The following is a 26,237-nucleotide window of genomic DNA, read 5'->3' on the forward strand; positions in this document are numbered from 1 at the left end:
TGTAACTGTAAGTTGTAAAATGGGATGCTAAAAAGACTGACTCGTTATTATTGATGTTCTTAGTTTTTTTGTTTAGATGAAGACAATCTTCTAAAACAATACACTACAGCTCGTGAAACTATAGGTCTCTCTACTCTAGAGATGGAGGAGGTGATGGGTAGTTAGCTGGTAGGGAAAGAATAACAAGAGATATTTTTAGATTCTTATGGTAAGGGAACAGGAAGGACAGGCACATTGGCTTTATATGTGAACTAGTTACAAGACCTACTCCTGTTGGCTGCCAGAGGATACTGAAAAAATTTTTATGTTTACTATTTTAGGCTTTTCTGCTTCACTGTGATACACCCAGGGAGTCATGAGTTAAGTTTTCTGAGAATGCTGAAACCATGAAACTGAAGTGCGTAATGAAGTATTTGACTAATGGCACTGAATGGAACTCCAGTAAAGCAACATTTTGGATGAGGACAATCTGATGCAAGCCTTCTGACTACTCCTACTCTTAGGTTTAATTCTGATGTACGGAAAATTGGAGGAGCTCAGCAATAGAGAAAATATATACATTACTTTGAACAAAGATCATCATGGGGACACACAGTTTCATGTAGTTTGAAATTTGTCATCTTTTGATTCAATTTGTGTTTAGCAAAGAAAAAAGCATTCTGGGGAAACTACTGATAATAAACAATGTATTTTAGTAATCAGAGAGAAATCAATAGTATTTAGGAGAAGTATCTGGTCATCAGGAAATACAATTACAGTCTGGCATGCTGTTTATTTTAGCTTTTACAACAAAGCAAGGGTTTGAGGAGCCTGAGAATCTCACGACCATTGACTATACAGAGTTTTCAATTCCAAAAACAGTTTATAATAATTTGGCAGCACATAAAACATGCATCAAATACTCTATTACTCAATAACTAAGACATTGTATCATTCCGTTTATAGTTCACAATCATATATTCATTTCCTTTCACGTGAAACAGTCCATTAATATTAAAGTGCAAAGATCTTGGACAAAAACCAAGAAAGAAAATCTCATGTCTTTATTTTTACTAATGTGCAGCCCATGATTTTTGGTCTGATGAGCTGTACATTAAAAGGAGTGATTTTCACTTTCACTGTAGAGAAAACAAACCAGAAAGTCTCAATCTATTGTTAACAGGACCAATTACTGGGTTCCATTTTAGGGTACATACATTTACTTATGAGAGGCAGACTATTCTGAAGTATAACTACTATGTCTAAGATGTCAGGAGTTTATTTCATGTTACCAGTGATTAGAAAGTAGGTATTGTTAAGGCATTAGAAATTTTCCTTTGAAATCAGCAGTCTATTAAAAACATGACCTGGGTAAACTAAGTAGAGCTCATGGAGTTGGCTTGAGGAAGTATCTCTTGAGGAAGTATCTCATAGGCTCTGAAGTTCTGAGAGAGACTTTCCCTTTTGGGGTGTGGTAACTCATTTCTTCAAGCTTTCTTAAGGCAAGGCTTGAAGAAGTATTATTCAATCTATGTTAAACATTATATAAAAAGATTGTTTTTCATAATCATGCTATGCATTTTAAGTATAATTCAAACCTATCCTTTATTTAAAAAATAAGGAAAGTAAGACCAAAGTATTTATCTGTAAAAAGAACTTCATGATTCTGAAGAAACCACCACCAAAGTTCTCTTCAGTCCCCTGAGGCAATGTTTGATTTGATCATTTACCCATCAGTCAGGGAGTTTGAAGAAAGCATGACAGAAGTTTAAAACGGAAATTAAGAACATTAAAGTTGGTTCTATGTAGAGACTAACTATGGGCAACCTCTCCACCATCGCAGAAAATAACTTGGAACAAATATTTGAGATTCATAAAAGAAATGCTTCTTCTTTTATAAAATAATTAGAATTATAAACAGATTCATTATTCAAGTTACTAAACCAAATGGATCTCTGAAGAGCTGAAATATTTTAATCACATAGCTGTTTTACCTGATTCTGATTTTTTTTAAAGCATCTACAATAACGGGTACTTGAAATTATTTCTGTAATATACTTCCCAAACAGGTTTTGGAAGGTGCAGTCTAGAAGCTGTAATAATTTATGGCTGTGTGTCTGCAGGCAGTGTTCTCCATCAGAGGCTCGGAGAAGGTTCTCTTGCTTCTTCTAGCTTTGTGAGGATCCACTGTTGTGGGAAAATAAACCAACATTTGCTTACTTCAATGAACTGGCAATGAAATAAAATGTAATGAATGGAAATCTAGAAGTTGGCTTTCCAATTTTAGTCAGGTGTATACTAATAGCCAATACATAAAAATTATCCTATGAACAGATCACTCACTCAAATGGCCCAGATGGCTCAGGGACAATGGTACTGGGTTTGATTTAATAGTAGGAACAGTGTTTTTCTAAGGTCTTTGGACTTGGATGTTTATCTTCAGAATAAGAAAAATGAAATGAACCCTGCTGAGAAAAAAGGGTAATTTTGTCAGCTGGATTGAATAACCAGCACAGTATAAAAATTATTTATGCAAAATTCCATCCAACTTGTGTTAATTCTGTATCACAAACCTCCATGATTCCATATACAGCAGCAGTCTCCAACCTTTTTGGCACCAGAGACCGGTTTCATGGAAGGCAATTTTTCCACAGACTGAGGGTGGGTAGTGTGGGGTGTTGTAGGTTGGAGAGAGGTGGTATGGAGCTCAGGAGGTGATAAACGGCCTGTTTTCTAATAGGCTATGGACCTGTACTGGCCTATGGCCCGGGGGGTTGGGGCTTGCAGATATATAGGATTCTACTGATTGAGTAGGAAGGCATATAATTCTACAGTGGGTAGTAGCATAGCAAAATGCTATTTTATATGCTCTTACAATACATATTCTATTCTAAAAGAATTTGAAATTACAAAAATAAAATATAAATGTAATGCAAACCTTTCTACCAATAACATCTGTTATTATTGGGCCTGCATAACAGATAAAAGACTTGGGGGTGATCCTGGGGTTATTTCAGTATAAAAAGATTTAGCAGAGATGTTTGTGCCTCTTTAACCTAAGAAGAACCTAATAAGAATAGCCCTAAGATAAGGAGAGAAAGGGAACTGAGTTCAGTAGCCTTCTCTGGATATTTCTGGTACAGCAGGACTATTAAAAACCACCTCTCTGGGATAAAGTCACATGGTAACAGGGATTAAGCGGAAAATTTACTACAGAGAAACTGAAATATGTGGTAATGTCCTTCAATGACATGAAAGAAGGCAGCCTAAAAGTCTTGCTATTACCATGCTCCACTGTCTTCCTGTTCCAGGTGACATGCATATTAAGGCTCTAGTTAATTTATTCCTCATTGTAACCTGCCCCCTCTTTTCTGTTTTCTACTGTCAGTATGCCAGTGTTGCCTTACATCACAATGTATAGACAGAAAATTGCATAACACATGGAACTGGTCCAAGGCATGTGTGTGGGGTAGGGGTAGGAAAGGCCCCTAGTTTGGGTCCAGATGTGATAAGTAAACTGGTAAATAGTCATACAGAGACAGGACCATGGAGTGGTATGAGCCCTGTGCTCTAAGTTGCACAACATGGTGAATGCTACTCAGTGTCCCGGGAAAGCATCTTAGTTATGATCAATGAGATCATAACCAGTTCCACAGTCTTCATGTTCTTGACAGTGTACATTCTTGTAACTGCCATACTCCCTAACATACATACAGTGCTTTTCAGTTCATACCATTCCCATTTTGAGGAAACTGAGGTTAACTGATTTCCCTCAAGATTCTACAGTCAAGAAAGAACAGAATTGACATTCAAACTCAGATTTTCTGACTATAGGCCTGGCTCCCTTTGGCTTGTACCATGCTACGGAAACTTTTTTTTTTTTTTTTTTAATCACTGTAGCTATGCAGTACAGAACTCAACAATGTGGGACTATACTTTCCCTGCTGGAGCTGATAGATTTAACACTGAAATGTAATAATTTGTCACCCTTTTTTTTTTTTTAAACAAAGTACTGCAGTTAGGATTTAAAATAAGATGGAGCAATTTGGTTTGAAAAGCAAGTAGGCATGCTGAATTGAATCTAGTGAAAAAAGTTTGGGGGAAATATTATCTAGTTACATATAATAAAAACTGTCAAAATACAAAAACAAAATTTCAAAAAACCCCCACTTATCTACCTTTAAAAAATAGTCCATTTACTTGGCTTTTTTTTTTTTTTTTTTAAATTTCCCTAAGAAATGGAACATTTACGTGGCTTTGAAGTGAGTAGCTCCTATCCGTTTAAATAAAAGATTCATTATATTTACCCTAGCGTCCTCTGGGGTCCTGAAGTTAATTATTTTTCCAAACTCTCTGGCATGGAACACAGACTTCACCCGTTCCTATAGATAGAATAAGTAAATTTATTAAAAAGAAAATCCAGTTGTAGAAATATAATAAAAAATGCCATAAAGCTTTATTAGTCTATGCTTAAAGTGCCATCTTACACAAATCCCACACCTAAAAAGTCATGAATGAGGAACTGAGAAGAATCAAAACAAATGGAAAGGAAGACTACATTCTAACACACGATCATCACTACCAAACCTAAGTTAAAAAGCTTAAGGTGAGATTTCAGTTTATAAAGCCATAGAAGGTTGATGTAAAGGATGGGAAGGAGGTAAGTCAGGGAGTAGTTCCACTGCTGTTCCTCTCCAAATAATTTCTCAGACAGTTCTTGATATGTGGCCATGGAATCATGACTGAGTCAAGGTCAAAAATAATATACACACGTGTGTGTGTGTATGCATATATACATACACACATGTGTTATATGGGGATGTGTGTATGTATACATGTGTGTACTTCTGACATTTTAAACCAGTCATGCTATAAGAATGTAGTTTGGAATCAAAGAAATCAGGATGGGTCCTAGATCCTAGATGATTTTCCTCTACTGTTTATACTCTTTGGGTATTATGTTTAGTATTTGTAGCGGAGAGAACTGTCTAAGCAGATATTAAGCATTTGAGGGACAAATACAAAGAATTAAAAGTATTGAGGACAAGGATGGTGTTTACCTCTGTAACTACGCATAAGGTCATAGAAGAAACAACATGGAGGTTTTCCTAGTCTAACAATTCCTATAATTCAAATAGCCATGAAAATATAGATTTCAAGAGAAATCAGATTCTTCTATTAAAAATAAAACGGGCCTGGGTCATGCCTGTAATTCTTGCACTTTGGGAGGCCAAGGCAGGAGGATCACCTGACCCCAGGAATCTGAGGTTGCAGTGAGCTATGATGATGATATCATTAACATATCTGTTTTGCATGTACTCTAGCCTGGGCAACAGCAGAGCAAGACCCTGTCTCCAAAAACAAAAAACAAATGAACAAACAAAACCCAAACAGGCTGATTACTGTTATAAGGTCTTAAGAAAAGGTGGAAGGGGAAGAAATCAAGGAGATAAGAGAAAATGTAATACTTAGAAAGGGAAAAAGATACAAAAAAAGCCAGGAAAGCAGTATGGGCTACAGCACAGGCTAACAGCCACTATCCATTATTTCATATGTGGGAAGGTGGAGTTCTATAACTGAATACAAAATGAGGGCCCAGGAATGCTATTGTCAATGTAATAGCACAGAATATAGCACATTTTTTCTTGTCCTAGTTTTCTTTTCTTTAAGCCTGAGTAAGACAGCAGATGCAAAGGAAAACCATACCAAGACAAAGCAACATCTATAAAAGAGGCAGAAACATTAAAAAGTTAGTAGGATTATTTCAAAGTTATTTTCAGTGCTAAATTTTCAAAAATATCTATTCAACATACCTTTGCTTCAATGCGTAATCTTCTCCCATCAACAATGAATGGCTCCTTGGTAAATTCGTCAAAACTATACTGCCACTCACATGTAAGCTGTCCAAATGTTCCCTTTGTTACAAACAATACACCACTGCAAAAAGAAGGAAAAAAAAAAGGAAAAAGAGAAAGAATCCGCTTTAAAATTGAGGCACTTATATCCAATAACAGCAGGACACACATTCTCTTTAAGTGCATATGGAACATTCACCATGACAGACTATATTCTGGGTCATCAAAAACCTTAATGAATTTAAAAGAACTAAAACCACACAAAGTATGTTCTCAAATCATAATGGAACTAAACTAGAAACCAATAATAGAAAGATAACAAGAGTATTTCCAAATGCTTGGAAATTAACATACTTCAGATAATCCATGGGTCAAAGAAACTCAAAGGAAATTAGAAAACATTCAAACAGAATGAGAATGAAAATACAACATAAAACTTGGGGGATGCAGGTAAAGTAATGCTTAGTGGGAAATTTGTAGTACAACGTATGTTAGAAACACTGAAGCACATATAAAGTTCAATATATAAGGCACTTCATAAGAAATAAGAACCAATCAGCCAATATTTGAAGGAACCTTCATGTAATTAATGCTTTAGAATAAATGCTTTTTATTACTAAGGCTCCATGTAATATATTTTCCAACCTGTATCAGTAAGAGGCTTTTTCTAACCATGTTGAACAGAACCAACATTCTGAGAACCTTGTGTTTTTTATGGGTAAAATCAAGTCCCATTATTGTCAATTGTAAAGGAAAATTTCAAAAAGCATCATCTTAGATTTTTAAGTCATTTCTTGTTTTCCTACTTTGAGGAAAGAAATCAAGAAATGAAAATACATTCCGTCTATAATAATTCTATTTAATCCTTCCTTCAAAGGCCTTCCTTCCCAATTTTTCTTTCTGGTATAAACATCAACTGTAGGTGCAACCAAAGGTTTAAGTAACATACGAGGTCTGTCGGAAAGCATCCAGCCACGTAACATGAAAAATCGTATTAACAATGGCTGGATACTTTCTGGACAGACCTTTTATACTTCAAATTAAGAGACTGAGTTAAAGAAACATCTGGCTCCTGGATGGGATAGAAAAGGAGAAAGGTAATCAGGACTTATACCTCTCACCTCAATCTTCTGTCCCTGTTTCTCTCTTTCTCTGATCCTAAATTATAGGGCCTGATGGAACAAACCTAGCGGTGCTCCTGTATATCTCCAACCATGTGAAAAAGCAAAGACAGGCCAATGTAGCAGGTACCTAGAACTCCTCCTGATTCAAAGATCCTTTATCTTCAAACCCAAAACTTAGAAAGAAAAGGAAATCCTAAGTGTAAATATCACGTTTTAATCAACTACAACTAACTTACTTCCCTTATTCTGTCAATGTACTGTGGTCTCATTTAAAGAGGTCTATTATGTGGAGAAAGTAATTTTAAAAATGTTGCAAGATTTGGAAACAAACTATATAATTGGCTCTTGTTTAACTCTGATGAGTCACTTTTCCTTTAGTCAATCAATGAAGGAAGAGTTACTCAATACATGATTGAAAATCTGTAGGAACAAAAATGACTGCTGAGGCAATATCTGTAATTACAAAAGTCTAGAAACAAGTTAAATGTAAATTATGATACATACTTCTAAATATATATTAGGCAGGAATTTATAAATTCAGAAAGATTTCCATATGCTGATATGGAATAAACCTCAAAAATATACATCTCAAGTAAAAAATTAAAACTAAGTACATATGGTGTGTATAACAGACTTTCAACTGCACTAAAGTACATATGTGTGTACATCTGTATAGGCACAGAATATGTCAAGAAGAATACAAAGGAAAGAAGTAAAAGTGGCTGCCTCTGGAAAGGGGAACAGAGGGACTGGTATCTGGGATGGAAAGTTATTTTTACAGGTATAACTTCTAATACTGTGTGAGTTTTCCATGTGGTATTACTTTTTAACTAAGAAAACTAAGACAGGGCTGTAAATTTTAGACTCTGAAATTATTAGGATTAAAAACATTAAAAATAACTGCTAAGTATAGTAATCAACTTGAACAAGATGCTTATATAATTTTACCTTTCAACAGTAAACAAAACCATATAGATTTATTGAACATTCCTCCTTTCTATTTAGCCATAACTCCTCCCCTTAGCCACATTTTCACTCTCTACCACCTAGAAATCCCAGTCTTAATACTGTAGTTGCTCATTCCTCCCCAGTTTAACAATGACTCCTGCACACCTGCTCCTCTAAGGCTATACAACTGTGTATTTTTTTCTTGCTTTTTTTTTTCTTCAAGAGACAGGGTCTTGCTCTGTCACCCAGGCTGGAGTATAGTGACAGGATCATAGTTCACTATAACCTCAAACTTCTGGCCTCAACTGATCCTCCCACCTCGGCCTCCCAAGGTACTGGGATTACAGGCATGAGCAACGGGGCCTGGCCTCCACTGTGTATTTTTGCATATACCTCCCTACTATCTACAGGTCTACCTGGAGATGTCACTGTAGCTGCGAGTATCCACATAAAATTACATCTGTTTCTGCTGGTATATCCATTTATGTAGTCAATCTATACATATTCTAATGAATAGATACCACCAGAGGACTGTTGACTTCTGGGGTAATCTAAAATTGTATACTTTTTCAGATAGGAGGATGCTTACCTTTGAGAGGACAGCTTTATGGAATTTCTGCATCCATTTGAATTGGTTATAACAAATACTAAAATATTTAATTTATAATTATGTTTGTACATGACTATGTGTTCATGAGTATGCAGGCAAAAAACTAAACATGAATTTATGCAATGTTTTAGGAGCCAGGCTCGTAGAGCAAGAGGACCTGAGTTAGCAGGAATCAGTGTGTCTATCTGAAACAAAAGGTGAATAACAACTTCTTCACCTAATGAGTGGCTGTCAGTTAACCCCTTTACCAAATTACATTAGAGAAAGAAATCAAGTTACCGTCTGGTTATCATTAACATATCTGTTTTATTGATCATGACATGGGTAAAATATTTGTATTTTGCAAATCTTCCATTTTCCATGACCTAAAAAGAAAGTGAGAGACTGTGAGAAAACCGATAAAATTACTACTTTAATGCAAGTAATGCCTTATGATCCTCTAAAAAACATTTCTTAATGGGGATAAATCATTAACATACAGCAGATATACATATATCAGAAAAATGATTTAATTACTCACAAAATCACTGCTATTTCCTTTTAAAAGCATCTACTTGTACTATTTTATTCAGTATTATTCAATTCAGCAATACCAATCTTTAATGCTAGATTTTTAGAAGATAATGTTATCTTACAAATTGTAAACTTAATCTAATGAGGTATTAAACTATCACAGTCATTTTATCTTGTAAAATATATTAGTATATGATCACATCTGTACAAAAACATGTAAACACCAACACTTATTTAAACATATATATCAGATAAATTACTATTAATATTAGCCCCTGCCTTGCCTCCTTCCTGGAAATTCCCTATCTGCCTTACAAACATGCTTTTCTTTGTTAATCTCACAACTCACTCAAAAATAAGGAACAGAGAGTTTCTGGACAAACAGGAGACCCCAAGGCCTATTTAGCCTATGCAACAATCTTTAAGTTTATTTTCAAGATTGTTGAAACATTATCTATGATATTGTTAACAATTCTTTGCTCCAGAAAATGTAAACATAACCATATAAATAAAATATTTTAAATTCTATTTTCAATAATATTTGCTCTGAGAATGAGTTAGCTTGGCTATTTAAAATATATAGCAGGCTAGACTACTATTTTTAAAGGCAAGAATTGCAATTGTGACTAAGATCCCTTGAGAAGAGGCATGCTATGAATTTAGCCAAAATGTGAGAAATCTTTTAAGAAATTCCAAAAAAAGATATAAAGGTTTTAGGAAATTGTATCCCATGAAGCTATACCAAAAAACTAAAATTAGTTAGCTTAGAAGAAAGCTAAGAAGTAACTTTGATAAAAATCTTGGTATGGAAGTCTGATAGAATAGCCTTCATTTTTATTGGTAACAGAAGTAAAAAAAATACATACATGATAAAATTTAATTTATAAATTAGGTACATTAAGAGATTAACAATAACTAATAATAAAATAGAACAATTATACCCATATAATAAAAGTTATATGAATGTTTATTTCTGGACTTTTTCATTTAATATTTTCAGCCCATGGTAACTGGAAATATGAAAAGTGACCACAGATAAGGAGAAACTACTGAATTAAATAATTTATAAATTATGCAAATGAATTTGAAAACCAAGGTGAAATGGACCATGTTTTAAAAGAAAATATAAATTATTAAGAGAAAGAAGCATTGTATGTTGGAGAGGAAGAGTAGAAATCATTTGCAGTGTATCTGGAAAACCTAAGTATACAAAACTGAGTATCAATTTGGAAATGGAAGAAAAAAAATCCTGTTTACAAAGGTAAAAAAAGATAAATATTTACAGATAAGTTTAACAAACAGTGTGCAGATCTTACGTGATAAAGGCCATACCACTCTATTGAGGGGAATAACAGAAATTTTAAAAATGGAAATCCATTTCTTACTGTTGGATGTAAAAATTCATTATAATAAAGATGTTATTCACCGCCCAGTTTTTTTCTCTCTCCCTCTCTCTCTCCCCATGTGACCCTAAGATGGTGGTTTTTGGAGGAAGGGTTGGGGGGTTAGAAGAGATTTGCCAAAATTATACTCAAATTTATATAGGGAAAAACGTGATAATATCCAGTAAGTTATGAAAGGAGAATGAGAAGAACTACACCTAGGAGACATTAATACAATTTATAAAGTTACAGTTGTGAAACAGTTTGGTGCTGGTGAAAGTATATATAGACATATCAAAGTAAAGAATACAGATTACAGAAACTGACCAATATATATGCACATAGGATTTTATAAAATCCTATATATACAAACGTAGGCAATTATGAAATCAAGATAACATTTCAAATTAGTAGGTGAATGCATACATTATCAAATAAATGGTATTTTTAGACAACTTGCTGGCTAAAGCTGGATCCTTACTTCTCTACACCAAATTATTTCTACATAGATCAATGATTTAAATATATAAAATGACTATGAAAGTACTAGAAAAGCTAGCATCTTAATAATCTTGAAGTGAAAAAGGCTAAAATTTAACAAAGTCCGTAAAATATAGCATAAAAACATCTGTAAGTACATAGAAATTAAACACTAATGAATGGCAGAATAAGCAAGTGAACAGAAATAAAGCAAAACAATACACAGTCAAAGGATAAACTGGGAAAATATTTGTCCATACAGAGATATAGAGCTAATTTCATAATACATAAAATTCTAGCAATTTGAATAAATAAACAGGAGAAAAATGAACAAACCAGTAGAAAAATATGTAAACAATGTGAACAGGTAGTTTAGCAAAAAAACAGTATCTAACCGATAAACATAAGAAAATGTTCAACTTGACTCAAAATCCAGAAAATGCAAATCAATTAACCATATCCTTTGATTCAGCAATTCCACTGCTAAAATTTATCTTATGCAAACGTATGCCAAGATATACATATAAGAACCTTCACAGCAATACTGTGTTAAAAGTACAAAATCTAAATATTCATTAATAGGGGACTAATTAAATAAATTGTGGTATAGCCATATAATGGGACATTATAAAGTCATAATAAAGAAAAAAAGCAGATCTATGTGTAGTGACAGAGAGAGATGTATAATATATATTAAGTAAAAATAAATTATATTACTGAGCAGAATCTATAGGGAAAAAAAGCAGAAACACATATATTAATATGTGCATAAGAAATTTCTGGAAGGGTACACATCAAACTGTTAACAGCATTGATCTCTAGGTTTTTGAAGGGTAATGGTGGATGTGTAAGCAAAGCTTTTACTTTTAACTTTATATTCTTTTATTCTGTTTCAGTTTTTTGATATCTGAAAAGAAACTGGCTTACAAAGTCTTTCCTCTGTTCAAAATGGCTAAGTTTTAAAATCAAGAATACAAACGCTGACTTCCTCAAGAACACCATTATTAATAGAAGTCAAGAGTCCACATATGCCATTAATAGATCATAACCTTCAAATAATTTAAAAGCTATGGTTCACTCCAAGTATCCAGCTTCTATTTCAATATTAAGTTTGGGCATTGCAGTTGAGCCGACCTCTCATCACTTTCCACTTTTCAGATCCAACTTAAATCTAACCTATGCATATAAGCAATTAAGCCAATTTCAACTGTCACAAAAGCTAAAACAAAATTTAAAAAGTTAAATTCATACAATGCTTTCTGGAGTTTATCCAAAACCTTAAATGCAACACCTGAAAGATGAATGAATGTTGAGGTCATAGCAGTCTGCTTTGAACATAATCAACTGTATCTTTTGTTATTAGAGTAAATATATTTGAATAAGCATCAAAGATAACTCATTGCACAGCAAAATCTTACTGACCAGTCTTCATTACAAACATGTAAATATGAAATAAAAACATTATAAGCAGAATCCAAAACTTTGAAACTAAATCCACAGAAGAATGAGAGGACATGATAGCTTAATCTGCCAATATCATTTTCTATAACGTTTTAGAGAGTCTACAAACATCATGCTTTAGTTGCAATTTTTTGTCTAATTATTTCACTTTACAAATACGTTATATATTTTAGGAAAACCCCCTAGAATTTTAGAGCTGAAAAAAATGTTATTGTTTGTTCAAACCAATCTCTTCCTTTTACCCATGAAGAAACGGAGGATCAGGTAGGTATCTAATTAATTCATCTAAATATTCACAACAATCTTGTGTCATTAGTTACTTGCTTGGGGTTAGTTGCAAAACCAGGCTCAGAAAACTGGTTTCTTCACTTCTAATTCCAGTACTTTTCACTAAACCATGTTTCCTCTTATGGTATCAGTCACACTTTCCCCATGGTACCTCGAATATGTCTTTGACATCCCTGGATGCTGGCAGTTGCTGAGGCAGGCTGTTAAGGCAGCTTATGTTGGCTGAAATTTTTTTAGGTCAACAGTGTCCAAAGAGTTTAGTGTCAATATTCTGTCTTTCCTTCATCCCAAACAGATGCTAGGTATGAATGGTTCTACTAAAATAATTTGTGATACTCTTTAAAACAAATGAAGAATTAACAAAATCAGAATTAGGAATTATCATGTAGGGCATACATAGAAAGATAAAGATTTGTCTGAAATATCAAGGAATTAACTATAGTCAATACTTTAGACATGTTAGCTTTAGTGGTTAAAGGAAAAACATTTTTTGCCTTATTCATCAATCGTATATATGAATTACCTATCACAGTTTAAGAACATTCTAAAAGAAATAAACAGAAACGCAGAAGAAACTGTATTCATTATATATAATTGTTAGAATCTGAAGGCAACAGTTAAAATGTATGGTTATTGGTAAACAGGTTCCCTTTGCGTTTAGAAAGATGAGTATGTAAACTGTATTTTATTAGATGTAAATAAATCCAAACCAAATTAATCATATATTCAGAAACAAACAAACAAAAAGCAGGAACTTGAAGGACAGTAGTATCAGAGTTACCCTCTACTAATATCCTTACTTCCTGTCAGGTAGGTCCCAATAAGAACGTAAGCTAAAAACCATAATAACACAGAAAACATTTCTAACACTCTCCAATCATCTAAATGTTATAAAGTAGCAGAGTTCTCTCTTTTGTAGAGAACAAAAATACTTCTGAAAAAAAAAAAAGCAAATTATAAAAAGATAAATCACTAACATGGAAGGCTTGAAGTCCCAACCAATATAAAGTGCTAATCATTTAAGCGAAATATATTTAAGAAAATTGGGTAAAGGGTAAGAACATGTAGTTCAGCAAAACACAAAAACAAAATGTAAACTCAATATCTGACTCTTGAAAAACAAGTGTTTCACAGAAATATGAATGAGATTTGTTTAAAGACAGTAAAAGTGGGGGATTTAAAAATATTAAATTTATCTAGGTGAAACATAAAGAGCAAATGCTATCAAGCAAGAAAATCTACTAGGTAACAAATGGTTATAGATTGGCTGATTTGAATAGTCAGGAGATGACAGGGAAAGAAGAAAGGTTTGTAAATAGATGTTATTCAAAATTTAAGCTTATTTTCAAAATCAACAAAATTCAGGGGGTTAATTGTTAAAATGGCAAATGCTGTAATTTTTCCATTACATAAGAATAAACAACTTGTTCAAAACAATCTTTAGAGAAAAGCTTTGTTGATAAGTATAACTTTCCCTAAGAGTTATCTGATTAAGGTTTAGGAATAAAGCATGTTTTATTAATTCATTCCAAATCCCAGACTTGCACAACATAGGCAGGAAAAAGATATTTAACCTAGCTTCATGATCAAATATAGTAGAAATTTATTAGCTCAAAACTCAATGATTTTAGGCCGGGCGCGGTGGCTCACGCCTGTAATCCTAGCACTCTGGGAGGCCGAGGCGGGTGGATCGCTCGAGGTCAGGAGTTCGAGACCAGCCTGAGCAAGAGCGAGACCCCCGTCTCTACTAAAAATAGAAAGAAATTATATGGCCAACTAAAAATATATAGAAAAAAAATTAGCCGGGCATGGTGGTGCATGTCTGTAGTCCCAGCCACTCGGGAGGCTGAGGCAGGAGGATCGCTTAAGCCCAGGAGTTTGAGGTTGCTGTGAGCTAGGCTGACGCCACGGCACTCACTCTAGCCCGGGCAACAAAGTGAGACTCTGTCTCAAAAAAAAAAAAACAAAAAAACTCAATGATTTCATAATAGAATAAATGTAATCAAGAGTAACGAAGCGACATGTAGCTTATCTTGTAAGGCAAGTTGGTTTCAATAAAAATCAAATCTCATTGGCTGTGTCATCAAATCTAAAGAGGAATTAGAACTTATTTTATCCCTCAGACCTTTCTTTCCTCCCATGCTAATAAGCTATCTTGATTGTTAGCCAAAGAATAGGTATAGGCTATGCTGACAGCTTGGGGCAGGAAGGCTAAGCATCTTTGGCATAAAATCAAGTGAAAGAAACTCTTAAGCAATGTGAATTGTCATCAACTGGTATAACCAAAACAGCCTAGAGAAAGGACAAATTATGCTCATGAAATAGTTATGTGTACTGACAGCAGCAGACCATCAATTAACCTACCTAATATATTCTGGAAGAGCCAGAGCAGGTGTGTCAGGAATAATGTAGGTGCACAGTTACAAAAGTCTCACTAAAGCGATTCCAGCAGGACCTCTACTGATCAACATTTATTGATTCATAATCCTATATACACCTGAAAACAACAGTAATATTAAAAAAAATACTACATACTTCAGAGCAGTCCAAGTCACTGTTTCTACTGTTTATCAATTTGTGTGTGAAAATTATCAAGGTATTTTAACTGTTCTATTAACCTTGAAAGGAAAAAACAAAATAAGGTGCTTTTATCTTGGCAAAGAGGAGACAAATGAGGAATACTGAATTTATATAATGGTGACTAAGAACGAGCATAAATTGGTATTTATCTGGAATAATAAAAATATGACAACGAGTTCTTATTAGGCACTATACTATAATAATTGCAGGCATACCTCGCTTTACTGTTCTTTATTTTATTACACTTCACACACACCGCATTTCTTCTTAAAAGAAATTAAAGGTTTGTGACAACCCTACATTAAGCAAATCTATCACAGCACCATTTTTCCAACAGCATGTGCTCACTTCACGTCTCTGTGTCACATTTTGGTAATTCTTGCAATATTTCAAACTTTTTCACTATTATGATATCTGTTATGGTGATTTGTGACCAGTGATCTTTGATGTTACTATTGTAATTATCTGGGGGCATCACAAACATGCCCACAGAAGATGACAAACTTAATCGATAAATGTGTGTGTTCTGACTGCTCTACTGATGGGATATTCCCTGACTCTCCCTCTCCTTTAGCCTCTCTATTCCCTGAGACACAATAATATTGAAATTAGGTCAATTAATAACCCTACAATAGCTTCTAGGTGTTCAAGTGAAAGGAAGAGTCACATGTCTCTTACTTTAAATCAAAAGCGAGAAATGATTAAGCTTGGTGAGGAAGGCATGTCAAAAGCTAAGATAGGCTGAAAACTAGTTCTTTTGTGCCAAGCGGTTAGCCAAGTTGTAAATGCAAAGAAGAAGTTCTTGAAGGAAATTAAAAGTGCTACTCCAGTGAACACACAAATGATGAGAGCAAAAAACCTTACTGTTGATATAGGGAAAGTTTTAGTGGTTTGGATAAAAGATCAAACCAGCCACAACATTCCCTAATATTCCTTCGTATGCTCCCTAATTCCCAAAACCTAATCCAGAGAAAGGCCCTAACTCTCTTTAATTCTATGCAGGCTGAGAGGGAAGGAAAAGAGGTGTGGAAGAAAAGTTGTAAGCTAGCAGAGGGTTAGTTCATAAAGTTTAAGGAAAGTTGCCATCTCCATAACACAAAAATGCAAAGTGAAGCAGCAAATCTTGATATAGAAGCTTCAGCAAGATATCCAGATGATCTAGTTCAAATCACTGATGGAGGTGGCTACACAAATCACCAGATTTTCAATGTGGCCAAAACAGCCTTCTATGGTAAGAAGATGCCATCTAGGATTTTCGTAACTAGAGAGCAACCAATGCCTGGCTTCATAGCTTCTAAAGACAAGCTGACTCTCCCATTAGGTGCCAATGTAGCTGGTGACTTGAAGTTGAAGCCAATGCTCCATTCCCAAAATCCTAGGACCCTTAAGAAGTATGCTAAACCTACTGTTTGTGCTCTATAAACTAGATGATAGATCATCTGTTTACAGCACAGTTAACTGAGCATCTTAAGCCCACTATGGAGATCTTCTGCTCAGAAAAAAAGATCGCTTTCAAATACTACTGTTCATTGACAATGCACTCAGTGACCCAAGAGCTCTGATGGAGACGTACAAGGAGATTAATGCTGTTTTCACGTCTGTTAACACAACATTCATTATAAAGCCCGTGGATCAGACTAATTTTGACTTTCAAGTCTTATTACTAAGAAATGCATTTTGTAAGGCTATAGCTGCCACAGATAGTGATTCCTCTGATGGATCTGGGCAAAGTAAATTGAAAACCTTCTGGAAAGGGTTTATTCTAGATGCCATTAATATTTGTGATTCATGGGAGGAAGTCAAAAATATCAACATTAACAGATGTTTGGAAGAATATGAATCCAACTTTCATGGACCACTTTGAAAGGTTCAAGACTTCAGTGGAGGAAGTAAATGCAGATGTGGTAGAAACAGCAAGAGAACTAGAGTTAGAACTGGAGCCTGAAGATGTGAATGAATTGCTGCAATCTCCTTATAAAACCTGAACAGGTGAGAAGTTGCTTCTTCTGGAAGAGCAAAGAAAGTGGTTTCTTGGGATGCAATCTACTGCTGGTGAAGATGCTGTGAACACTGTTAAAATGACAGTAAAGGATTTAGCATATTACATACACTTAGTTGATAAAGCAGTGCAGGGCTTGAGAGGATTGATTGCAATTTTGAAAGAAGTTCTACAGTTGGTAAAATGCTATCAAACAGCATCACATGCTACAGAGAAATCTTTCATGAAAGAGTCAATAAATGGGGCAAACTTTTTTGTTGTCTTAAGAAATTGCCACTGTCACCCCAACCTTCAGTGAACCCTACCCTGATCAGTCAGCAGCCATCATCATTAAGGCATACAAAACGATTATGACTTGCTGAAGGCTCAGGTGATCCTTAGCATTTTGGCAATAATTTTTTTTTTTAAAGAGACAAGGTCTGGCTCTGTTGCCCAGGCTGAGGTGTAGTAGCAGGATCATAACTTGCTACAGCCTCAAACTCCTAGGCTCAAGCCCTCCACAGTCTACTGAGTAGCTGGGACTACAGGGTATGCTACCATGTCTGGCTGATTTTTCAGAAATGATGCCATTGTATACTTAATAGTCTACAGTAGTGTTACCGTAACTTTTACATACACTGAAAAACCAAAAAATTTCCATGACTTGCTTTATTGCGGTGGTCTGGAACTAAACCAACAATCTCTTTGAGGTATGCTATGTATAACCATTTGCTTTAATCCCAGGAACACCAAGCAGGTACTACAATTATCTCCCTTTTACAGTCTAGAAACTGAGGTCAGATAAACATAATAAAAGATAATAAAGCTACTAAGAGGCTAGAATTGAACTTAGGTTTACTTGCATCCAGCATCCAGGCCCTCAGCCACAGGGTATTGCTGTATCTCAAATAATTTTTATTATCAAAATGAGTTAGCACAGAAGAACCATATGTATTCCAATAGATGCAGTGGGATCTCATTTTAACAGTTCCATATTCAGTTCCAACTGCATCTATTCCAATTTAAATATGGATTCAGATATCCCACATGTCTCTTGCAATGCTTCAATTTCATGTAATACCTAGGGATCATTCTCTCTTTTGAAGACAAGTCATATCTTACATGTCTTTGATTCCTACACTTGGAGCCTTGCATATAGCAGCTAAACAACAAATAGGAATGAAGACTGTGAAGATCTGACATTATAGGGCTGGCTTCCAACATGGCATGTATTTATCCCCAGTCACCAGAATAAAGCTTACTACAATTATAAGCTCATGTGGGATGAGGAGGAATCTTGGCTACTCTCTTCAGGGCCTAATATTTAGAAAAATGTCTGATATATAACAAACAGGAGTTTAACAAAGACTTGTAAAACAAATGAATACATGGCATTAATTTTTTTCTTTGTAATGGTATAAACTATGCTACCAAATCAAGCCAGCAAAAGCTCAATTACACATATATAATTATACATTTTACTCTTTTGGCAACTTCACAGTTCAAAGTAGGCTAGCAATTTATTCCAGAATGGTTAACTTTACATAAAATATTCAATATCCCATACTTGTATTCCAACACTGTGCCTTCATGAAATCTCTACGTCAAACAACTACTCCATACTTTTTAAGTACCTCAGAAATGTCTAAATGTGTATTTCTCCACAATGATTGCCATAGCGTCCTTTACAGTGGTAAATTTTCACCAAGAATTTACCATTACAATTCATTAGAGTCATCATAGGAAGTGACTAGGATATCAATTTCATTTGGATTTATAACTAGACTTTTAACTAATAAAAACAAAAACCAAAAAAAAAATGGTACTTCCTTTCATAGATGACATTAAATTTTGTTTTCAGATGAATGAAAGAGGCCTCTAATCTAACTTTGTATGAAAATTGTTTCATTTGGCAAGTGAATGTATCCTTTCTTTCACGGGAAATTTAGCCAATAAAAAATAGAATTTTTGTAACTTATTCTAATCTTCTAACAATATTATTGTTAGAGCATGTCTGCATACACACACACAGACACACGTATTCCTGAATGAGCTTTACTAAACTCACCTTATGCTGAGAATCTTTGTGTCTGTACAAAATAACTGGGGGAAGTTATTAGGTAGAGCTCTAACACATCAGCAGAGAAGTCATGAGTTGAGTCTCATGTCAGAATTTAGCACCGTTAGCTTAATCAAGGCTGAAGACCTTCTAAGCTAATAATATTTACTGCGGTTTTAGCTCTATTTACACATCCTTGGTAAAAAGAGGGTAAGAATCAAATTAAACCTACCTGGGCTTCACATTTGAGAATTTCTTTTCATGTTAAAATGCATTGAATTTTTTATTATAATAGCATTTATCCTTTCTTACTATATTTACAAATTAAAGAGATGCAATGATGACAAACTTTAAAGAGAGCTAGAAATCAAATTAGTGTCATTCAAGTTACTGAATTAAAAAAGAATTAATAAATTCATTTTACACTTGAAAACCTGAACCTCCCCTAAGTGAAATCATTACCTTCAGAGGAAAACATAATTAACTCCAAAATCTTATTCAAAAGTATTTGTATGTAATACTGGAAGGTTCTAAGTGGTGTGAATTATTCCACTGGTCCTGAGTAAAGTCAGGGGTACATACTATTAAATGTTCAACAGTCCGGGCCTTCGAAAATGATGTGACAAAGACTGCCTAAGAGGTATCTGTTAAACTAACAAGTGAGGGATGAGAATTGATCCACGTTGGATAGGTAATCTTTTCCATGGGATCTGAGATGCTAAGAACTCTAATTTGCCTGGATAACAAAATTTGACTCTCTTCAGTTTTCTCATCCTATTCAGAAGTGTCCTTCTGGAGAGGAAGAGCTATAAAATGAAGAGTGAAAGCCAATAAGCCTTTGTCTCCTAGTTCTTTTCCACTTACTCAAAATTTCAGATGAAGCCAGGAAGTGTTCAGCACTACTCTGGTGATCTGATTGCTATAATGAGCCCTTTCTTCCAGATTAGTTGTAATTCTCCTCTTGAAGTAAAGGGAAAGACCACGTCGGCTGAAGGCAATTATCTTCCAATTGCTATTATGGCAGTGTTTGAAGCTAATTATAAACATCTGTAATTTCTGAAAGAAAAGAAATATACAACAAACAAAAACAGCCTCCCTTCTATAACAACTTACATAATGGCAACTATGATATCTTTGTAAATGATTCAAAGACAATATAAATAAAATTTAAAAAGTACTTGAAATGGTTAAGAATATACTGCTGCAATGGGACAACTCAGCTATCAATACTCACACACAACAAAAGAGACATACATAGTCACACACAGATTTTAACAGATTTATGTATTTAAAGGAAAGAAAATTTTAAAAAAGGTATAGAGTCAAAAGCCACAAATATGTTCAATGAAAAAGAAAAAGCTTCTACGTCGGCTGTAAAAATAAAGAAAAGGTTCTGCTGGTTATTTACGTGCTCCAGAAATAAAGACTAGGTTTCCCACACCGGGGATTATTCTATAAATCGGATGCTTTTTTTAATCTTCAGAAGTTAATAATGCTGTTGATAAAAATGTAGAATAAAACAAAAGATGGCAATTTATATATTTAGATCATAGCCATGTGAATACAAAATTTAAAAAGAAAATACACCATAACTGGTAGGAAGACAGGATAATTTATTTTTCTATAGTTTCCTACTTTAATGAGCACATACTGCTTTAACAATGTAGGAATTAATCTATGTTAATTTTTGAAATTTTCCATATCTTCTATAAAATACTGAAACTGTAGACTGAGAATCAATGTCAGCAAACTGAATCATAAGAGAGATTTAGCTTTTTCCATGGAAGTGAGGATCTCTAAATTTTTTAATTCATAGAAATGCCAAGTTGTATTGAATACACTCAGAAAACCTTTGTAAACATAATGTAGTTAACAGGTTATTGATAAATAATTTATAATAGAAAAATATAATATGCCCAATTAAGACAAATTAAATACACTTAGCTAAATCTGTGACTATTCTGATTATTTGTTTTTAAAAAACACAAATAATGCCTATAATATTTTGAATGCTCACATATTTGAGAATTTCTAAGATCCAGAGGAATGGCATAATGCAATTTAGAAATCCCTGTTACCATTTCATTGCTTAGAATATGTGTAGGTAATGAAAAAGATTACATTAAAAGCCAATTTTATAGAATTGTTAACCATTTGTTCTAAAATTGATATGTGGAGACACATTGTTGCTATACACATTGTTGATATGGAATAATTGGTAAATAAATTTATCACATTGAGAGGTAATTATGAACATGAAAATGTCCTACCACACTAAAACAAACTGAACCATAAATCTCTACATATGAAAGTTATAAATTATTCTAATTAGCTCTCTAACACAGACTTATTTGAAATCATATGTGTTTTATTCTCCTTTCATTCAAGACTTCCTATAATGTTTTGTATAGTGCTGACTGTAGTCATTGTACTTCCTGAATTCAGACATTCATTCACTGAAAGATTAACAGTCTAAACAGTTTTAACTGATCTCCATTTATCCTAAAGATACAAGAATAGAGTAAGTAAAATTGGCCTTTTTTACACATCCATCATAGTTATCACTTGATCTAAATTAGTAATCCATATGCACACTTAACATCATCTTATTTAGATCCATACAACCTTTACTATTTTGGAGCTATTATAAATACATGGCAAGAAATCTATAAAACAAAAAACTGAAGTTTAAAGAGTATTTAGTAATCGGTTGGATGGTTGTTTCTGATCTTCCTCCCATCACCACAGGAAAGTTTAATGCAGAATTTCATTACAGGACTTAAATGAGACAAACTAGTAGCTACAACAGCAGTCATTTTCATTAGTATATACGATCTGGAGACACAGATACAACAGCATACTTTTGAATACCGATGTCTTAGTCATAGACATAACAATGGTTCCAGCTATACATTTTAAAAACATGACCTTAAAATCAACACTCAACATTGCATCAATGATGTGTGTTTTGAATGGAAATTTATTTTGACTTCCATCTCTATAAGGAATATTGAAAATCAGCAATATTGTTCTGGATTTACATTTGCTTTATTTATATCCAATGTGAGTACAAATTAATTTCATTTACAGGCTCTTATAAACTTATTTATCCATGAGCATGGGTGTCCAGAATTTCAGGATTTTTACAAATTTTTCTTCCCACCAGTTTTCAATATGTTATTTAAGTGTCAAGTAGACACAAAGGGAAATAAAGACTCCTTAAGGTAAATCACTCTCTTAGGGAAGAGAGAACCTTCCTTTCCAATTTCTGCACATAAGCAATGATCATGTAGAAATCTGGACTATAAAAGAAAGTTAAAGGATATGGAAAGGTGTGGTATTACATAATCAATTTTCAAACACAGCTTTCTCACTAGACTTTCCTATTAGATACTACCACTTAAAAAATTCTAGTTAATTATAGAGCCACTAATAAAAGAACAGTTCATCTCATTAAAATCCTAAAAGTGAACTCATTTTCTACATATTTCATAAGAAATGAGAAAATGTTTTTGTCCATGTCCTATACCTCCATCAAGAAAACAACAGAGACATTCTCAGCCTTAAATTTTTCTCTAATAAAAGCAATATTTTTTTTTTTTACAAAACTGGAAAAGTAATTAATACCTATGGTCAAAGAAGCTTGAAAAGATAACTTCACTGTGGCGGAAACAGGAAAAAAGGGCGATCATACTATTAAAGAGCATATTTCACTTCTAAGGGTTAAAAAATGAAGAATAATGAAACTCTAAGATCACATGAGCAAAGTTTATTAGTTACTAGAATATTGTTTAAAATCTTTTCACTGCTGAAGAGATTTTAAATAACCACAGTCCTACCTCCAATTTCCTTTTTATTAAAATGGTAAGTCACTATTGAAATAAGAACCTTTTCTAGATAAATTCTTAAGGAATAGAAGGTTAAGATCATCTTTATGAAACCTGTGCCATAGAAGTGTCATAGAACCACCACAGGAAACTCTTGCAACTGTCTTGTAAACAAGTAGTTTAGCATTTTCTCTTTTACAAAGGCTTTGTGCCTAGCAGAGTTGGAATGTAAGAAGCCAGTGAAGACATTTCCAGATCCTTTCTTCCTCAGGCATACACAATCACAATATATAACAACAGGCTGTGTTCTTTCTAGCGTCTAGAAGAAATAGTAGGTTTTGTTTGATTTTGGCCAAGGGTGAGAGAGAAGTAGGTGCACAACAAATACAAATTCAGTCTCTGATTATTTTAATGGTCACTGTTTTTATTTACTTATTCCAAAAATAAAAGAATCCTACTGTGATGAAAACAATGTAATTAAATTCTTTGACATTTACATATTTCTTAGTCCCAGCATACATGACCTTGATTTCTATTTAATTGGAATGAATACTAGGCAGGTAGAAATTTCAGAAAAGCTGATTTTTTTTTAGGTTTTTTTGTTTGGTAAGCTCAGTATTTTAAAACCTAAAATAGTCATTTTCAAAGAACGTAGAGAATAATGATTTATAGAAATAAAAGTGTGATAAACCTAAGAATTAGAAGAAAGCCAGAAATCATGGGCTAAATAATTTAAATCAAAAATTCCACAATTAGATCTACTATAATCTAATATAAGCTCAATATAAGCAAAGTGCTTATTATAAGTCAAGGCAAATGTTCCTTTGTTGATCTAAAAGCGTAGCAGTCATAAGAGATTAAACATTATAACTACTAAGAATCATTCACTTTTCAGAGATTTTTAAGAAATTTTTTTAAAGTACATCTGATATACTAGAGAAATAGGACAGTTTCATCTAAGATGAAATTTAAAAAATTTTCAGTGTACAAAACATAAAATAGATTTACTTATGGATCTTTCGGAGACATAAATAACATTTTCCCTAATATTAGTGAGAAAAAAATATACACAATTATGTTTACTATAAAAATTGTTCTAATGTCTGAATTAATCCATAACACTTTATAATAGGGACATAGTATATGGATATGCAAATTAATAAATATAATGACCACAAAAATCAATTTTGTTCACTGTTTTGCAGAAAGTTATGTAAATGAAACAATAAAAAGTAAACAAAGAAATAAAAGACCATTGTTTGTTTCATTCTCAAACTATAAATTATTTCACTATCTAACCTTCTATGACAAATCATGATTGTTTTTTATAATAGCAATTTCACCTATATGATTTTGGAATATAACAACAAATTCACACTGCTTCAAGTTACATAAGTTTATTATTGTTGTTAAAAGAAATTTGACAAAAATATCTTTAAAATGCTAAATAAATATAAAACATTGAATGGCTATTACTATTCTTTTTCTTTTTTTTTTACATAAGGGAATTACATTATAGCTCACAAAATTTACAGAGATCATTCAAAAAAATTTTTGCTAAGAAGCATAAAATTTAAAACAAAACTAATGAACATTAAAAATTATATTTAATTCTGAAAAACAAGCTGTGTAATACAAAGATTCAAAATATATAAAAGCAAATCTATACTATAATATATAGTATGCCCTACTTTGGATATAATATACATTTTTTCTGTGCTTAAATAATGCAATCATTTTGCCTTATGAAGCTGTGTAAAAAAACATTTTAAAATGAAGTATTTTATCTCCCTAAAAATGGACATATGGGCATTATGGTAGCAGTCATACAAAACATTCAAAGTAAAATGATAGAGAACATATGAATTTTAACAATTTAGATCTGACTAATCATCATTATCGTCATCACTACTGCTACTGTGAGTCATATTCCACTCCCTGTAGAACTGAATTTTCTGTAAGCATGGTAAAGGAAAAAAGAAGCAAAAAGGTTAGTTATATATGACAAACTGCTTGGAAAACATGTAAAACTATGAAGTGTTCAAGGAGTCAGAATTTTACAGCAGATTTTCAGCTGTGGCTCAGGTTGTAATTATGGATATAATATTCCATAACCTAATAGAACTAAGACTCAACTCCATTGGTTGGTACAAACTCAATGTACAAAATGGTTTGATGATACCAATAAAGTACTCTATGAATACACGAAAATTATCATTCTATTTCTTTAGCAGGCAACTTTGACTACCAGGAAGTGCTATAATAATGTGCTACATACTAGATAGAAAGGTACTCAATGAAAGAATATGTTTTGTATTTAATTATTACATATAGGTGTATATATAGTTTAGTGAATATATCATCTTTTTTAGAAAAAAAGAAAAGGAGAAACATTTGAAAATACCAAACATTTTCTAAGGCAACATCATTAAATCACTCAGATGGAATGTAGGCAGATGAGATTTTGAATCCAGTTTACATATCATCTAATTATTTTCCACAGTACTTGTATTCATATACTTTAAAAAGTTTGCTAATATACTAGAAATTTGATTCAAAAAATACCACTACAACCAAAACCACCACCCACTTCTTACATCTATAGGAAAATAATGCTAACTGAAAACATCCTAAGGCATCTGGCAAATTCCTACAGGTATTCCAGCTAACATGTGTAAATATTCTTGCTGAAGTAAGGATTGACAAGTATTGTGGCTGATAAGAATTGTGGGTTTTTAGTCATTTAAATAGCTCTTTTAGCAATTAATGCTAAGACTGGCCTACTAAATATGCATCCTTAAAAATATGTAGTTAAAAGTCATACCTTTAAATACAAAAGTTCAAAGCTTCAGAAAACAATTAATGAGGGTATAGAATAAATGTACTTGTTGCTGAAATCAAATTATCAAATATGAGAAATTACTGATATCTCATGGCTTCCTCATATATTAAAATCTGTTCACTAACAATGAGGATATATTTCTAAACTCTCCTCACTACTCATTCTTACTTTCTAATATATTAAAATAGTTTCTCAAGAAATATTTTTAGTTTTTAAAAATGTGCTTTGAAAACTACTCAACTTTCAGTTTAGTAAAATGTTAGTAACACATTAATTGTGTTCTAATAAGGGAAAGCAGGTACTGGGTAGAA

The 26,237-nt window shown here is 33.2% G+C and overlaps 1 protein-coding gene across 3 annotated transcripts in view; it reads right to left on the minus strand.

Moving 5' to 3' along the window:
* Nucleotides 1–229: 229 nt before the first annotated feature.
* VPS13A (vacuolar protein sorting 13 homolog A) overlaps nucleotides 230–26,237 on the minus strand; it is a 227,052-nt gene continuing 201,044 nt past the window's right edge. For 2 of the 3 annotated variants that reach the window (XM_069476374.1, XM_069476372.1), the window contains 4 exons: nucleotides 8,796–8,881; nucleotides 5,793–5,916; nucleotides 4,287–4,361; nucleotides 230–2,166 (listed from right to left, as the gene is read on the minus strand). In XM_069476374.1, the coding sequence (XP_069332475.1) occupies nucleotides 2,116–2,166; nucleotides 4,287–4,361; nucleotides 5,793–5,916; nucleotides 8,796–8,881 (336 nt within the window). In that variant the 3' untranslated portion in view covers nucleotides 230–2,115. Of the gene's footprint in view, nucleotides 2,167–4,286; nucleotides 4,362–5,792; nucleotides 5,917–8,795; nucleotides 8,882–24,471; nucleotides 25,040–26,237 lie in introns of those variants that run through there. The other variant, XM_069476375.1, reaches the window with a different exon arrangement.

The sequence above is a fragment of the Eulemur rufifrons genome, chromosome 7, assembly GCF_041146395.1.
Source record: "Eulemur rufifrons isolate Redbay chromosome 7, OSU_ERuf_1, whole genome shotgun sequence".
NCBI classification, from domain to species: domain Eukaryota; kingdom Metazoa; phylum Chordata; class Mammalia; order Primates; family Lemuridae; genus Eulemur; species Eulemur rufifrons.